This window comes from Molossus molossus, unplaced genomic scaffold, assembly GCF_014108415.1.
Source record: "Molossus molossus isolate mMolMol1 unplaced genomic scaffold, mMolMol1.p scaffold_m16_p_18, whole genome shotgun sequence".
Classification (NCBI taxonomy): Eukaryota; Metazoa; Chordata; class Mammalia; order Chiroptera; family Molossidae; genus Molossus; species Molossus molossus.
In genome coordinates this window covers 39248158-39264458 of record NW_023425353.1, presented here as the reverse complement: position 1 = coordinate 39264458, position 16301 = coordinate 39248158, and the positions used below count along the sequence as shown (strand labels likewise).

Sequence of the window (16301 nt, the reverse complement as noted above, 5' to 3'; positions counted from 1 at the left end):
TCTCCCACAGTTTCTAACGTTTCATAAATACTGTTTCCTCTTAGTCTCTGCTACCCCACCCCCATTTCCAAATCATCCTCGTCTGAGTCCTCAATTCAGGACCTTCCTCCTTTAAGAAGCCACCCTCAGTTCCCTCTACTGGGAGTAATTTCTCCTCACACCTCCTTGCTACGTCCCCTCCACCCCAGGGCACTCTCAGTACAGCCTGGTGCCAGCCTTCTGAATGTCCACTCCATGCCCGCTTCACCCTGGCCACACCGTCATTGCCCGGAAGGGCAAGTGTGGTCCCCAGTCCATGTTCACTGGACGATGGGGCTGGTGGGTTCTGCGTCTGATTTTGTTTCCCATAACCGTCTTCGAAAAGTGTCCTCAGCCTGTGGTTCCCGAAGACTTCCTCTAAGTCATGTGAGACTTGCTCTGAGGATTTGGGGGGCCCCCACTGTTCCCCTTTGAAGCCCCAGGGACTTCCCCGTGGGTGTCCCCATGTTTATGTACATAAGGATCTGGTTAACCATTTGGCCCATGCTCTGGCCGGGGGTTCCGGGTGGGCCTGAGGGTGTGCTGTGATTTCTGACGTGATCACATGGTCCCCTCTCGAAGGAGGCGTGTCTACTGTACACAGAAATAGACTCTGAGTCCACTGTGTCATTTTACACCTTCTGGTAGCCCAGTAAAAAAGTAAAAAGAAAGAGGTGAAATTAATCTTAATATTTAACCCAGAATCTCTACACATTGTCATTTCATCATGGAATCCATGTGGAAGTCTACCTGGGGCTGGTGGCAGCCCAGCGTGGTAGGCTGCCGTGGCTTCTCCTTGATGTTCCGACAGTGAGTGTGAATTGAGTGGGGGCCTGTCTGGCTGAGGGGCAGCGCGGGGGTGACTTGCAGGACCTGGTGTCAGGTCACAGGTCTGCGTCCCACCAGCTCTGAGCGTGGGGAAGGCCTGTGTCCCTCAGGCTACCATTCTCACCTGTGGAACGAAGCCTTTGGAGTGTGATCCCTGGGGCCACACATCTGGGCCACGGGGCCACGGATCTGGGCAGGGACCACTGTATCCACCGTGGCATCATCAGCAAATGAGAACTACTCTACGAAAGGCCACGGTTGGCCCCTGTCCTGGGGGGCTGGTTTGCCATCTCTGTCTGACCGAAAGTTGGCATGTGTATCTGGCCTGTTGGGTTCTGGGCTGTGAAGACTGTCCGGTCACCTACCCAACCAGCATTTACAAGGCCCTGCGGGTGCCAGGCCTGTTGCCAGAGTGGACAGGGTAGGTCCCGGCCCTTGGCACACTCTTCTTTCGGAGGGTGTGATGAGGTCTCACGTGGGTTCTTTCGCCACAGGCTCAGCTGGAAGCGCAGAAAGCCACGCAGGACTTCCAGAGGGCCACGGAGGTGCTCCGCGCCGCCAAGGAAACCATCTCGTTGGCTGAGCAGCGGCTGCTGGAGGACGACAAGCGGCAGTTCGACTCTGCCTGGCAGGAGATGCTGAATCACGCCACCCAGAGGGTATGAGTCATAGTCTGTGCGCCTGTGGGAGGGTGCACCCGGGCATGTCTGCAAGTGTCCGTGTGCACGTGGGTGTCCCTTCAGGGGTGCTTGCCCGCCTGTGGGTGGCTGTGGGTGCGCCCTTCGCACTGTCCCTTGTCTGTGTGATCCGGCCTGCCCTGTGCTTCTGGTGAGCTCCGAGTGCGCCCTTTCCCCACGCAGAGGAAACAGCCTTCTAGGCACGGGCCTAAATCGCTCTCAAAGTCACAGGGCAGGAATAGAAAAGCCAGGAGTTACTGCCAGCAGCCTCCCCCTTTCCTGTGTCACTTGTCACAGTGGTTCAAGCTCTGGGGGACCTGATCATTAAAGATGGCCGTGTGCTTCCTTAACTAGAAAGCCTGGCACACGAATGATGTGACTGAGGAATCAAATCAGCTGTTGACTCTGCACTACCTCCCCCTCCCCCTGAAGCCGGGGACTGCTGGCTGGGCCTGGGGCCTGGGGCCTCCTGCCCCCTAGTGGACATGCTGCTCAGAGAGCCGAACACAGGCTGGAACAGCTTTCCTGGGTCAGCTGGTGCAAACCCAAAGCTAGAAATCTGGGACATTTACAAGCCACAGCCTGGAAGATGTGAAAAGGACACACACACACACACACACACACCACACACGCATACACGCATGCACGCACACACACGCACAAATTTAGAGAAGCTCCTTCCAGGAAATTAGCTGAAGGTCGCCCCTCCTTTGTTGTCCTCCCTCCACCCCAACCAAACATCCAAACTAGTCAGTAAAAAACATTTCAGAAATCACTTAATCTGCTCTTTAAAAAAGAACAAAACCTGTTTCTGCATTTTTCCCCTCCGCCAGTCCCAGGGCCCTGGTGGATGTGAGTGGATGGTCAGGGTGTCCCCACCACATCTCTGGGGAGCACCGCTCACTCCATCGTGTGGTGCCCTCGGGGTTGCGCAGTGGGCCCTTTGTGGAGCTGTACCCGACTTCGCTGGGCCTCCCAGGTTCCGTAGGGCTCCTCAGGGTTCTGGGAGGGCCATCTGATGTGCCCTCCCTGAGGCCACTGCAGGTTTCTAGGTCTTGGGGGTAACCACTGCAGATGAGCCAGTGTTCGGGGTCACAGGCCAGGATTTCCACCTGGGGCTGCTGTTCCTCTTCCCAGAGTCCTTCACACTTGCACAGGCCTGAAATGCTGCTCTTGAACTGCTGAGGGAGGAGGAGAATTCGAAACTGATACCAGCAAGAGACACTTGGTGGCAAAGCTTTCCCCAATCATCCCTGGGTCACTGAGAACTTCAGCCCGCAGGGCCGTGCTCCCGGAGTTGGATGGAGGGGCAGCCCTCTGGGTGTAGCATTCCCCCGAGTGGAGCGCCCGCTGCCCACTCCCAGAGCTTCGTGGGCCTGGCACACTCAGCTTGCTGAACAGTGGTTGACAGAGACAGTGAAGGGTCTAGAATGTCCCCTGCCTCGTCTGACTTCTGGATACTCCGAGAACCGTTTCTCCAGGGGACGGGAGCGCCGTCACCCTCTCCTTCTATAGCAAGTACTAATCGAGGGTCTGGAGAAAGATCCAGACTCAGGCCCAGGGCTGTCTTGAGGAAGTGGCAGCGATTTGGGCTGCATGATCCCCACCCCAGGCACAGTGGAAGAACACAGGTCTCCACGTTCCTGGCAGGAGGCCATCAGTGTCCCCCTTGTACTCAGACGTATGGTGACACTGGGCAGCCACACTTGGAGCCATGGCTGAAGCCAGCGTGCGAGGAGACTGTACACGAGCCAGGAGCCCTGGTGTCCTCTTCTAGGCCACATGCAAGGCCACAGACGGACAAGGAAGTTCTCGCCCGGTGCGGGGGCCCAGGAGGGCCTCGGAAGCTGCCAGCAGCAGCCAGCAGAGTGGCCTCCTGGGTGCGGGGCCCGGAGCCCCTGCTGCCCACCTTGGGGCTGTGGACAGCAGCGGCCCCCTCCAGCGCTGTCTCTTTTGGCCTTGAAGCGGCCTAGATGGAGAGGTGACAGCTTTCCACGCTCTGGGAGAGGAGGCCTGGCATCTGGGAGGGAGGGATTGGCTTTTCTGATGTCTGCGGAAGAGCCCGGACAGAGGAAGAAAATGTGACTTGGAAAGGGGGAGGCACGAAGTGTTTAGGAGATGGCAGCGCCGGAGAGGGAAGGACACAGCCAGCTGCCCCTCCCAGGTCTCAGGTGCAGATCGCCTGGGTGTGTGATCTGAGGCCTGGGACAGCACATGAGCTGTCCAGGCCTGCTTCCCTGACCTGGTGTGTGTGCACCACCCTCTCCCGTATGGTGGCGAGAAGCCACCTTCTCAGGCCCCCTCGCCCGGGGTGCAATCAGAAACTGGATGAGCTAGGGTTCTGAGGAAACAGGAAAACTGCCTTTCCTGGCGAGAGGAGGATGCTCATCTTTGAGACGGGATGTTGGAGAAGAGATTACATGCGGGGTGTCGGGGAGGTAAGCAAGGGCGGAACACCTTGGGGCTCGGAGAGGGGAAGGCTGGACAGTGAGGCAGAGGAGACATGCTGGGTGGATGTCTACTGGTCACTGCAGGTCATTATGCTGGCAGCGAGGAGGCCATGCCCAGCCCGGCTGGCACACCTGCTCAGTGTCTGTCAGAATCCAGGCAGGAAGGCCCCAGCTGTTGGAGTATCTTCTTTGTGCTGCTGTGAGCAGGGTCTCTGGGGCCTTTGGGACCCAGCTGCCTGCCTGCCCTGGGGCTCGTGGGAGGGAGCCAGTCACTCCTGGGCCCACTCCTCTCTCCTAGGAGAGGCCGGCTGGCATGCTTTTCCCTCCAGGGCTTGCTGCCCACGTGCCTGCCCAGGGCTTGGTGCTATGGGTGTCCTGGAGCAGACTCGTCCAGCACCAGCTCTGGTGGCTCACGTCGGCTGGGCGCTGGCAGTGGTCAGTGCTGGGGCAGGAGTGCATGTCTGCAGGTTTGGGAACACCAGCAATGCCTGACTTCTTACCCTGTAGGCCGGGACAGATGCAACCAGGAGTTAAGACAGAACCTGTGGGTCATCCCCAGGACAGGGGCCCCTCTGGGGAGAAAGTTCTAGACCTTTGTGAGGGAGGCCCAGACTCTGCATGCTGAACAATCATCTCTGGGAGCCTTCCAGGTCGGGAAGGAGGTGGGATGTGAGCACTGCCCCGGGCCCACTATCTGTGGGCCCTGAGTGCTCATCCGGGGGAGATGGTAAATGGGCAATGGCGTGTGGCTAGACGCAAGGAAGAACTGCAGCCTGGGCTTCAAGAGGCGGTGGGAGGCCTGGGGCGGTGGCAGTGGGCACCTCGGGTCTGAGCTGTGTGTGCCCAGCTCAGTCCAGCCTGCTGCTGCCTTGAGGCCTGAAGGAAATTCTTCATTATTGCTTCCCTTTGTCTTTGTTGCCCGTGGCTTGTTTTCATAGCAGAGCCTCCCTGTGCCACCCTCCTCCCTTATCCCTCCTCCGCCCCCCATTGCAGCTCACGGCTCACGCCTGATCCATCCTGAGGTGGAGGGGCTCCTTGGTTACTTAGATTTCACCAGGGCGACAAGCTTGATGACTTTCTCCCTGGAGGCAGAGTGGAGGGTTGGAGGGGTCTCTTCTGAGCACGCGGGCTGTGTGCATAAGGGGGGGGTAGATGGGATGTGGCTGGCGCGGCCTGATGGGGTGAAGCAGGGGACATCGACGTGCCAGCCGCCTCTGCAGCCCTCACTGGTAATATTTCCGAGGGCTTGGAGCGTTCAGAGTTTAATTTTAGAAAGCCTTCGCTCCCCTGCGGCCGGGGGGCTGAAACAGAGGAGGGCGCGTGTGCAGTGGTGGGAACGCTGCTTCCTGCAGGGACCCCTTCTGTGCAGTAACTCAAATCGTAGCCTTTCTAAGTCCGACTCTTTGAAATGCTTTCGGACAGCTCCTTGAAGGCCAACCCTGCAGTGAATTATTTCCTAATGGAACAGCTCACCCCCAGTGTCGTCTTCTGTCTGATAAGCGTGGGGTTTCGAGTTCTCATAAAGGTTACGCCAGTAAATCCTGGAACCCTAGGATTTAAGACAAGACTGTGTCCAAGCATGGGATGTTTTTAGTGCGTTTTATTTCTCTGTGGAATCTCTGGTGTGAGAAGCAGAGAAAGGATGCTCTTAGCCCTTTGGTCTTGAGAAGTCGTTCTAGCAAGCGTGTCACTGCATGCTAGCTTAGCCCAGGCCCCTCCTCGGGCTCTATTTAATTCTGTTGTTCAAGCACTGACACCTTGTTAAAAGATTCAGAAGGTAAAAGCATTACTCCGATAAATATAAAGGGTTCTTATGTCAAAGATTTTAGTTCACTAAGGAGGGAAATAATAAGATGGTACAACTATTTCAAAGGAGAATTCAATAAAACACGCTGTGTAGAAAACCAGGGATGCTGAAACAAATTTACAAACTGAGCAAAACTGATCAGTATTTACAGGGTCATCAGTAATCAGATGCACCTCCACTGGGACACAGTTCACCTTCATTTCTAGGAACAAGGATCATTTGTGTTACTACCAGTTTTCTATAACTTACAGGGTCGTAAAATAGCTCCAGGACAATGAAAGCCAGAGATAACATGAGAGGATACGCTAGACAGGACCTGCAGTCATTTTTTATGCTCACTTAAGTCCATAATTCCTGACGCTTAAAAAAAAATCCTTATTGTAAGAAAATGCATAAATTAACTATCCCAGGGCCGACCCAGGCTGACTGGAGGATGCTAGAATATTGGTGGCCTCCTGTGTGGACTTCTCTTAACCTTGAGTTAAAGGCATGGTGGTGCCTTCCTAAAACTGTCCTGGGGGCTTTGAGAGAGCGAGCCAATGCCCCGAGGGCCTTCTGGCTCCTTTCAGATGAAACCCAGAGCAGTCCACTAGCCTAACCTCGCTCCTGTCTCCCCAGTTCACTCTGTAACACTGTGCGTTGTAAGCAGGAGATGGGAAGAAACCGCGAGCTGCTTATGTGGCTTGAACTGCGATGTATTCCTTCACCTTTCTCAAGGCAGGCCCTGCTCCGATGCTTTGCTTCGGCTGAGGCGGGAGAACCTGCACTGGCCATGTGTCAGGGAATGGGCCCTTGAGCTGCTGTGTTTTTGGCTACTGAGGGCTCTTGATCGTTTCTTTTTTTTTATTTTATTTTTCTCTATTGATTTTAGAGAGGAAGGGAGAGGAAGAGAGATGGAAACATCCATGAGAGAGAACATGGATCAGCTGCCTCCTGCACGCCCCCTACTGGGGATCGGGACCACAACCTGGGCATGTGCCCTGACCGGGAATCAAACCGACGACCTCCTGGTGCATGGGTCGACGCTCAATCCACTGAGCCACACTGGCCGGGCCATTTTTTTTCCCACTCATTTTAATCAACAGGCTTAAGAAAATGTTCCTACTAGAATTTCCCATCAGAATGCTGAGTGGTCTCCTGGTCACAAAATTTTGTGAACCTCAAACTCTGGTATGAATGATTTGATAACTGTTTAAATGTAGTTCAATTCCTCTGGATCCTGGATTCTTCTGCACCCAGCAGCTAATTCAGGACATTTGGGAAAGGGCCAGACCGCTGAGATCACAGCTGCCTGTTGTCCTGATGCTGTCACACCTGGTTTTGCTAGGGATCCTAGTTCCTTGATGTCCAAGCTCCCCGTGGTGCCGTCTGCCCCTCTGCCTGCCCATCAATCCCTGCCCCGAGGTAGAAGCAGGAGCCCAAGGAGGCGACTTAGAGCCAGGAGGCCTGAGCAGAAGGAAGTGGACATCGACTGAATCAGAGAATGCGTCACATTTTTCTCTGATTTTTGTGTTTCCTTTTTTCTTGGTCATTGTCACAGCCAACTTGTCTATTTAGTCCTGTCTGACGAGACTTTTCCAAAAGAGCAAACAGGAAGAAGTAATCCTATTCTAGTTGGAAGTTAATTTAATCTTAGTCTGCTCACTAATTTACTAAAAGGCTATTTAAAAAAAAATGATATAAGTAATACCCTAACAAGGGATTGTTCTGGGCTTAGCTGGGTTGACCTCTGCTGTTGTTTGAAGGTCATGGAGGCGGAGCAGACCAAGACAAGGAGCGAGCTGGTGCACAAGGAGACGGCAGCCAGGTACAACGCGGCCATGGGCCGCATGCGGCAGCTGGAGAAGAAACTCAAGAGAGCCATCAACAAATCCAAGTGAGTGTGGGCGTGAGGGTCCCCGGGCCACGTGGTGATTCTCTCCACATCTTCTCAACCGTGTGTGCCTTGCCCTCAGGGACCTGCCTCACCAGAACCCCCTGCGCGGGTTCCCCCTGCCCGCCAACATTCCATACCCCAGAGGTCAAGGTGCGGAGTGGTGGGGCTGCTCCCACCACAGAAAAAGGAATTTCAAAAGCAAACCATGCCATGGCACATTGGCTGGGCCTGCTTATCTGTCAGTGTAATGGAGATGAGCTGTGTGCAGAATACATTTTCTCTGAGGACCAAGAGCTGATGAAACAGTGCAAGGCTGGTTCTAATGGAGGTTTTCCCCAAACTCTTCTCACTGTCATTCCTATATATTTTTATACAACAATGAACTTGGAGAAAAGCCCCCTGCTTTCCTTACTGTTGCTGGGCCTCCAAGCAGAAGAGATAGGACTTGGGATGGCCTAGATCCAACAGCCAAAGACACACCCGGAGCTTCATGGCAGGTGAACAGATCAAGAATAAAGCACTGGTCTGCACTTCCTGCTGAGGCATCAGAGTTGCTAAAAAGAGCTAGAGTCTTCTGGCTGACCTAGAACCCAGGGGACTAGAAGAATGTTTGCATTTCTTGTTCTCTGTCTTGCCCATTGACCTGGTTGGGTCTGTAGACAATCTGATACCTCTAGTCCTGGACAGAGCCCAAGAGGACCAACCCGAGTCCGTCCTTTTGGTGGCTTTTCTGTGTTCAACTGGGAGAGGACCAGTGCTTCTCCCTTCCCCAGTTGACCTCAGCAGAGGAGGGTGTTTTGAGGCATTCCCTCTCCAGCCTCATCTGCTGATCATCCCTGGGAAACCAACCTCCTTAGACGAGATCCAGGCCACATCAACTGCTCGGCGTGCTCAGCGTGCTCAGCGTGCTCAGCGTGGCCTTGATCAGCCTCTCCAGAGAGGAATGTGAACCGGGACGCAGGGTTTCCAGGATGTGTACACGTGTGGGTTCCCCATATCTTGAGTGAGCCCAGTGGCTCTGACTGGCATCTGGATCCATCAGGCCCTGGAATTGGGGGCACCACCTTCAGATCATGGCCTCATCAGAGTTGACTAAATCGTGGAAGGATGACCTGGCCAGCTGTAGCTAATGCCTCCTATGCCTCATGGAGTTTATTAGCGGTCATTGTGTTATATTACTTACACTCTTTCTTCCTGTCTTTCACAGGCCTTATTTTGAACTCAAGGCAAAGTACTACTTGCAGCTTGAGGTATGTGTGGCCTTTGGTTCTATTGGGGTTTTTCTGCAAAGCCTCACTTTCTGTGATAGACTTTCAGATAGCACATTTACTACAAGAGGGGAGTGGAGAGACATTCCTCAAAATGGTCTTGAGTGGTCTCTGAAGTTCTCTACATCTGCTCACCAGGCACTTTCTACATTGTACCGGGCAGTGGTTCTTAGTGTGCTCCTGGACCAGCATCAGCTTGGACACTCGTTAGAAGTGCAGATTCCCAAGCCCCCCCCCTAGACCCACTGATTAGAAACTGAGTGGAATCCAGCCATCTGAGCTTTAACAAGCCCTCCAGGGGATTCTGATACAAGCTCAAGTTTGATAACGGCAGTGCTGGGGACCAAGTGGCTAGAAGGTGGGACATCTGTGTGAATTTGATACCCAGCGTTGCTTCCCTGATGGGGTCTATTCTGCCACTGGTAGTTTCTGGGTAACAGTTTTAGTTTGTCACTCAGATGGGAGTTGGAGGTGGGGTGGCTGATTTGACATCTGGTACATGGATAACTGTGATAAAAGGAGTTAGATTCCTCAGTCATGTCCTGGAAAAATCTTTGGAGTGGAGCCATGGGCAGAAAGCATACTTGGACCTGTCTTTCAAAAGCATCACAAGGCCAGCAGGGCAGCCTTCACTTATTGAGCCTCCTGTTCTCCTGACCAGCAACTAAAGAAGACCGTGGACGACCTGCAGGCCAAACTGGCCCTGGCAAAAGGCGAGTACAAGACGGCCCTGAAGAACCTGGAGATGATCTCGGACGAGATCCACGAGCGACGGCGCTCCAGCACCATGGGGCCTCGGGGCTGCGGCGTCGGGGCTGAGGGCAGCAGTACGTCTGTGGAGGACCTGTCGGGGAGCAAGCCCGAGCCAGACGCCGTTTCCGGTGAGTCAGGAGCTCGTGTGCAAGCGGGGAGGTGACACAACCGTGTGACCAGCTTCTAGGGATGTCTCTGTCACAGAAGGGCCTCAGAGCTGGGTGGGACTGAGGCTGTTTCTGGTCGCTTTCCACATTTTGTGGGACATTGTTCATCAAGATGCTAGGGAGTGTTCCTCAAAGTCAGGTTTCTGTGGACGGCTAAGTTTGGAAAATGTGATACGTTCACCCCTCTCTGGGGTTCAAAGTGCGTATGAGCGAACATACAAGGTCTGAGAAGTACCGTAGTTGTCTAAGAACAGGGGCTTTGAAATTAGATTGGATTCAAACCCTGGCCTTCCCATCATTACTCGTGCATGACGCGGGCCAGGTTTGACTTTGTATGCCCATGTCTTCACCTGGGGGATGGGGAGTGTGACGGTGTCTGCTGTCCACTGTACCGTGGTGAGGAGTAAACACCGGCACCCAGGAAACACTCAGAGCCTTTTTCCAGGGAACTAGTACAGGTTTGATGGGGCCGGCTCCCTTTACGTTAACCAAGAAAACCTCCAGCAGTCTCTGCACACTGCCTCTCCCGTGGGAGTCCCTGTGAGCGTCCCTGTGGGCTCTTTCCGGCTCCTTTCTCAGGTGTTCTTTAATTCAACAAACATTTAGGTGCCAGGCCCAAGGTAAAGGAATAGGGAACTATATTTTCAGCTCAACAATGTGAGGGCTTTAATGTACATCATCTCATAAACGCTGCTCGGAGAGGAACATGACGCTCAGGGAGGTTAAGTAACTTGACCGAGGCTGTACAGCAAGTAGTACAAACGGGACTGGGATTCAGATCTGAGCCCGTTTTGTCCCCAACATGTCAGTACTTCTCATTTATGGTAATCCCCAAATGCGGCAAGGCTGTCAGTCCGGTTGTGCTCGGGAGGGAGGGTCACACTCCTTGCATCGGGCACCCACGGTGGCAGGGTTCTGTTCTGCAGTCCCCATGCGTGTCCAGCTGTCTGCCAGCAGCAGACACTTCTAGAGGTGTTTCAGGAACGAGGCTGCTGCCTGCCAGAACCTCGGTGACTGTTCTCTCTCATCCCAGTGGCCTCCGAGGCCTTTGAAGATGACAGCTGCAGCAACTTCGTGTCTGAAGATGACTCGGAGACCCAGTCTGTGTCCAGCTTTAGTTCAGGACCCCTGAGCCCATCTGAGACGGCCGACCAATTCTCTACAGTTGTGAGGCCCGGCAGCCTGGACCTGCCCAGCCCCGTGTCCCTGTCGGAGTTTGGGATGATGTTCCCGGTCCTAGGCCCTCGCAGCGAATGCAGTGGGGCCTCCTCCCCGGAGTGTGAGGTGGAACGAGGTGAGTTGCAGCCAGAGCTTGGCCCTGTTCCAGACCCTTGGCCAGGTCTGGGAGCCCCCAGTGCTCTTACTGGGTCTGTGTGAATGTGCCGTGGGTGTTTATCACGGAGACAGTTTCCAAGTCCTGTTCTGGAGGCTCCTGGCTCCATAGCTTGAGTTCTGTCTCTCTCATTGCAATAGTCTTCTTGACAAGCATGTGCTACTGAGGCCTCTGTTTCCCAGCTATTAGATGAGTATGACAGATTTCACCTCTAAAGACAAGGAATACAGTGATACCTCGGTTCTCGAACATAATTCGTTCCAGGAGGACGGTCGAGAACCAAATTGTTCGAGAACCGAAGCAATGAAACCCAATAGGAAATAATGGAAACTGGATTAATTCGTTCCAAGCCCCAGAAAATGCCTATTTACTGGCCTAATTTGTATATAATATGTAGAAAAACATAAGTCTCAACAAGAAATAAAAGTGTACAGTATGTCTAAGGGTTCAATTCAGTGTAAAGCGTGACTCTCTCCACAAAGCGTGACTCTCTCTCTGCACTCACACTGATGACGCAAGCAAGGCGCGCTGGGCCGAATGAACGCCATTCGGCTCAACTCGGCTCATCTCGGAAGTTCGAGTTCCAAATATTTGTTCGGATTCCAAGACAAAAGTTTCTCGAATCTCCTGGTCGAATACTGATTTGGTCGAAATCCGAGGCGTTCGAGAACCGAGGTATCACTGGTATATAAAATGCCTTGAGGAATAAAAGCAGTAAGCAATTACGTGAGGGACCCTCTGCAATATACACGGTTGGGCAACACTGGGAGATTCTGGAGGGATGAGTTGGCTGATTTGCTGGGGCCTAAGTGACTCTTGGAATTGTCAATATTCACTTAATATTTCCACTTCTATAGGAGACAGAGCGGAAGGGGCCGAGAATAAGACAAGTGACAAAGCCAACAACAATCGGGGTCTTAGCAGCAGCAGCAGCAGCGATGGTGGCAAGAGCCAAAGCAGCGTCACCCCCGAGGGCCAGGCCCTGGTGAACAGGATGAAGCAGCTCTCCCTCCAGTGTGCCAAGGGGAGAGATGGGATTATTGCTGACATAAAAAGGGTGCACATCGGCTGATCATCCGAGGTCCTGGCCCCAGCGCACACCACTATTTATACGAGAAAACTGTGGGGAACCTTGTGCCAATACTCTAATACATGCCAAATTGTAAGCGTTTACTCTCAACTGTACTAACGACGTTTCAGTGACCTTGAGGGCGGAAGGTTTTTCTTCTGAGTAAGAGCTCTTGGGTTGGTTTGTTTTCTAGAGCACAGTTGTTGTTGCAGGTGGACTATGACCAGATCCACAGTCTTGGTGGAATATTAACTAACAGTGTTATGGAAGCAATAACTAGTTCCTATGAAATAACATGAGCCAGGAAAGGGGCTGGGAAACAGCCCACTGGGGTCAGCAGTTTGCTTCTCCCACCCTCAGTGTGGGGCAATAGAGATGTCCTCGCCTTTATAGCTTAGGGGATCGGAACGAAAAAAGAACGTAAGACAAAACTCAACCATTCAATTCAGAACATATTTTTTTGACCCAGTGAAGGCTTAAAAAATCCAAAAACATAATTCATTTTTATCATCTCTGATGTTCAGAAGGGGCTTTAAAAAAGTGTGTATGTTGGGACACCCATTAAAACCATTTTCTATAAAGGTTACTATGAACTGCACTTTTTGGGGTGGGGAAGGTGAATGCCAATGCGGGGCTGGGGGCTGGGGGGGGGGGGGGATAAGGGTAGCAAGGACATACCATAGAATGGGATTTGTGGCTGTGGGAGAGAAGGTTCTATAGCATAAACCTTATCCTACCAACCAAGGGGACTTATTCTAAGAGAAGTGCATGTGAAGAATGGTTGCCATTGTTGTTCTAGACTGACAAGGTGTTAATTTCTCTGTAGATTGTAACTTTAAAAATAAAAAATTATTTAAGGGTTATGCTACACTAGTCTTTCTTAGAGGAAACTGTTTCTTAAAGCTAGAGAAGGGAGTAGGCATGTGTTGACAAAGGCTGTTAAATAGATGCAACAGAGTCTGCTATTCTAATAGTAGTAAGTGTTAAGACTGCTTTTCCTTAATGTTTTCAAGGTTACACATATTTAAGAGCACTGTATTTTATTTGTTAAGAAAACCTGGCATTTCTAAAAGGAAAAAAAACAACCCCATTTCAATTTGTTTGTTAATTCTGTCTCAACTTGTATATTTTAGTCATTTGTAAATCTCTTCATACTGTAGTTTTCTCCTTTTTTAATGACTGATACAGTATCTTAATTACAAGGTTATTTTGTACTTGTCTTAATACCTTGAGTGTAATAAAAAATGCTTCAGAAAATGTCTAACTTTCTATGACTTCAAATGAGAAATCCCGATGCTACCTAAATCTTCTTTCTAGGCAACTTTCTTGCCATAGGAAGAGCATACATAGAATGCAGTGGTCATCTGTTCTTTTCAGTTAAAATCATGGATCCTAAAAATTTAAGCCCTGATTACCAAGGTTTGAATTAGAATTCTACTTTTGCTGCTACAAAGCTGAGCAATAAGGATATACAGTGGCAGGAAAATAAAGACAAGGTTGTTATACTGGGAGAGTGGTTCTCAACCTCTGGTTTTTATTTTAGAGAAATATAGATCAGCTGCCTCCTGCACACCCCCTACTGGGGATCGAACCCACAACCTGGGCATGTGTCCTGATTGGGAATGGAATCAGACCTCTCAGTCCATGGGACGACGCTCAGTCCACCGAGCTACAATGGCCAGGCTGGATATTGGACTTTTTTCATTCCTCACCCGAGTATATTCTTCCATTGATCGTTAGATAAGAGAGACACATCTATGTGATAGAGCCACATCAACTGGCTGCCTCCCGCACAACCCGACTGGGGCTGGGGATGAACTGCAAACAAGGTACGTCCTTGACCGGAATTGAACCTGAGACTCGATGGTCCGTGGGCCGACACTCTTGACTGCTGAAGCCAAACCGGCCAGGGCCAGGTATTGGACTTTTTGTTTTATCCTCAACTAAGGACATTTTTCCATTTTTTGTTCAGATAGAGTGGGAGGAGGAGAGAGGAAGAGAGAGAGAGAGAGAAACATCGACGTGAAAGAGACACATTGAGTGGCTGCCACTCACATGACCAACCAGAGCCAGGGACAAACTGCAACCGAGGTACATGCCCTTAGCGGGAAACAAACCCGGGTCTCTCTGGACCGCAGGCCGGCAGGCCGACGCTCTAACCGCTGAGCCAAACCGGCCAGGGCTAGATCTTAATTCAGTTTGCACCCTGGAAGATCTTTAACACAGAGGGTCAAATCATATATGCGTTTATAATAAATATAACTCTTACACTTTACATTTTTTTTCTTTCAAGGGCCATAAAAAATTAGTTCAATTGATCTACCTAAAATTAATATCTAAAATCAAAAGCACTAAATATTTACCAAAGAGAAATCTCACTAGTATAGCAATCTACCACTACTATTCTGAATGTTAAAGAACTGATTTTTTGAAGCATGAAATTTCTAGCAAATAAGTTTTCTTTTTTAAATGGAACGTACTAGATGAAGTCCTTTAGTAATTTAAGTTAAACCATGCACTTTCCATAAGTATAAACATTTTATTTCAATTACAGGTAGCAGAAATACAAAATAAGTTTTAATAATTATAAAGTAGAGATGATGAAAAATACCACCTTATTTTCAGATCTTTAAAATCTTGAGCATCATTCTGCTCTGATGGATTTTTATGTAAACAACTAGGAATTTGCACATGACAGTATCCTGGCAATTTTTCCAAATGCAACCCCAATTATAATATATTAAATTCTCCATTGTATTTTCTTCAGAGTGCTGTTACCATTCAGAGCACTGAACTACAAAGCAATTAAAAAAAATGTACCAACTAAACAGTGATATCTTCAATGTCTCATACTACTTTATCAACCTGATAAAAAATGACTGTAATAGCTAATATACACTTCAGTCCTCTTTACATGATTCAATGGGAGACAGGTACCTTAACTTCAACAACCTTCATTCTTAAGCATGAGCACCTACCTTCATGCTAAGTTAATTGGTATTTCTTAAAGCTTTATTCTTTCATAACATCTGGGCAACAAACATTAAAGTCATAAATAATGCAGAATTCAAATCTGTTATGGTGACATAATTCATTTGGTAATCAGTTGCCCAAGATGCACAGTAGAGTCACAACACAAGCAGGTTTACCTTACAACATGCTCTGCCAGAAAGACAAACAACGTAAATAGTTCAGAATATTATACCAGCCTATCACTCCACTCGCTGAGTCTATGTCCCTTATCTGGTCTCAGTTCCCTCTCAGCAAAGGCATATCACAGTGCTGACTGAGTATAAACTTTAATCATCTGTACTTTTTCAATACAATGTGGCTCCTAAATGCAAGCCAATTTACAGATACACAAAACTATGTAAATGGTACTTCTAAAGTAGGGTCATTCTGACTCTATACAATTCTCACTAAACACCCTGACTTGAGCACCAGATTCCACTGTAACATTTTTAGATAATTAATTCTGTTCTTATTGTTTAGTGTCCTGGAGATATGTGTCCTCTTTTGAAGAGTTGATCATTTGGTAAGTATAAAATCCAGTTAACTGCAGAGATCTCCCCATCATTGAAGTTGTGTTGTCTTGATGGGGATAATACTATTAAAGTCCAAGAAAAAAGGTCCTTCTTGTTTAGGCAAAAAAGTACTAGGAATGATATTGTAAATCCCAGCAGGTATATTTTCTAATTCCAGGTAGCAAAACCCACACCTATATTCAGGGAAAATAAAAACAAGCTTTATAGAAGATGATGCCACAAAAAGCAAAGTATAAATCAGATATAATCAAAATGCCAACCTCACCTGTAGTCACCACTAGATTTCCTCTGAAAGCCATGGGGACCAGGATCTCCCACCACAGACACGGCTACAACTTCAAATCCAACACTGTATTGCCTAGCAGTAAAAAAGGAAGAGAATTGCTGCCAAGCAGTCTCAAATACAAACCTAAAGTGCAGATGTACTATTGAAATCAACGTATGCTTTCCAAAGCTTCAGCAGGAAGAAACAACACTCTGAAACGCATGCACACTATTTCTACTCTTAAT

The 16301-nt window shown here is 49.9% G+C and overlaps 2 protein-coding genes across 4 annotated transcripts in view; one reads left to right on the top strand and one right to left on the bottom strand.

The window, feature by feature from the left end:
• Positions 1–13459, top strand: part of SH3BP5 (SH3 domain binding protein 5) — a 66578-nt gene extending 53119 nt beyond the window's left edge. The window contains exons 3-8 of one of the 2 annotated variants that reach the window (XM_036266347.1): positions 1341–1505; positions 7526–7656; positions 8864–8906; positions 9586–9805; positions 10878–11138; positions 12035–13459. In XM_036266347.1, the coding sequence (XP_036122240.1) occupies positions 1482–1505; positions 7526–7656; positions 8864–8906; positions 9586–9805; positions 10878–11138; positions 12035–12249 (894 nt within the window). In that variant the 5' untranslated portion in view covers positions 1341–1481 and the 3' untranslated portion in view covers positions 12250–13459. The remainder of the gene's footprint in view (positions 1–1340; positions 1506–7525; positions 7657–8863; positions 8907–9585; positions 9806–10877; positions 11139–12034) is intronic. The other variant, XM_036266346.1, reaches the window with a different exon arrangement.
• Positions 13460–14765: 1306 nt separating this feature from the next.
• CAPN7 (calpain 7) overlaps positions 14766–16301 on the bottom strand; it is a 39826-nt gene continuing 38290 nt past the window's right edge. The window contains exons 20-21 of one of the 2 annotated variants that reach the window (XM_036266531.1): positions 16057–16149; positions 14766–15964 (exon numbers count right to left, since the gene is read on the bottom strand). In XM_036266531.1, coding sequence (XP_036122424.1) covers positions 15820–15964; positions 16057–16149 — 238 coding nt within the window. In that variant the 3' untranslated portion in view covers positions 14766–15819. The remainder of the gene's footprint in view (positions 15965–16056; positions 16150–16301) is intronic. The other variant, XM_036266532.1, reaches the window with a different exon arrangement.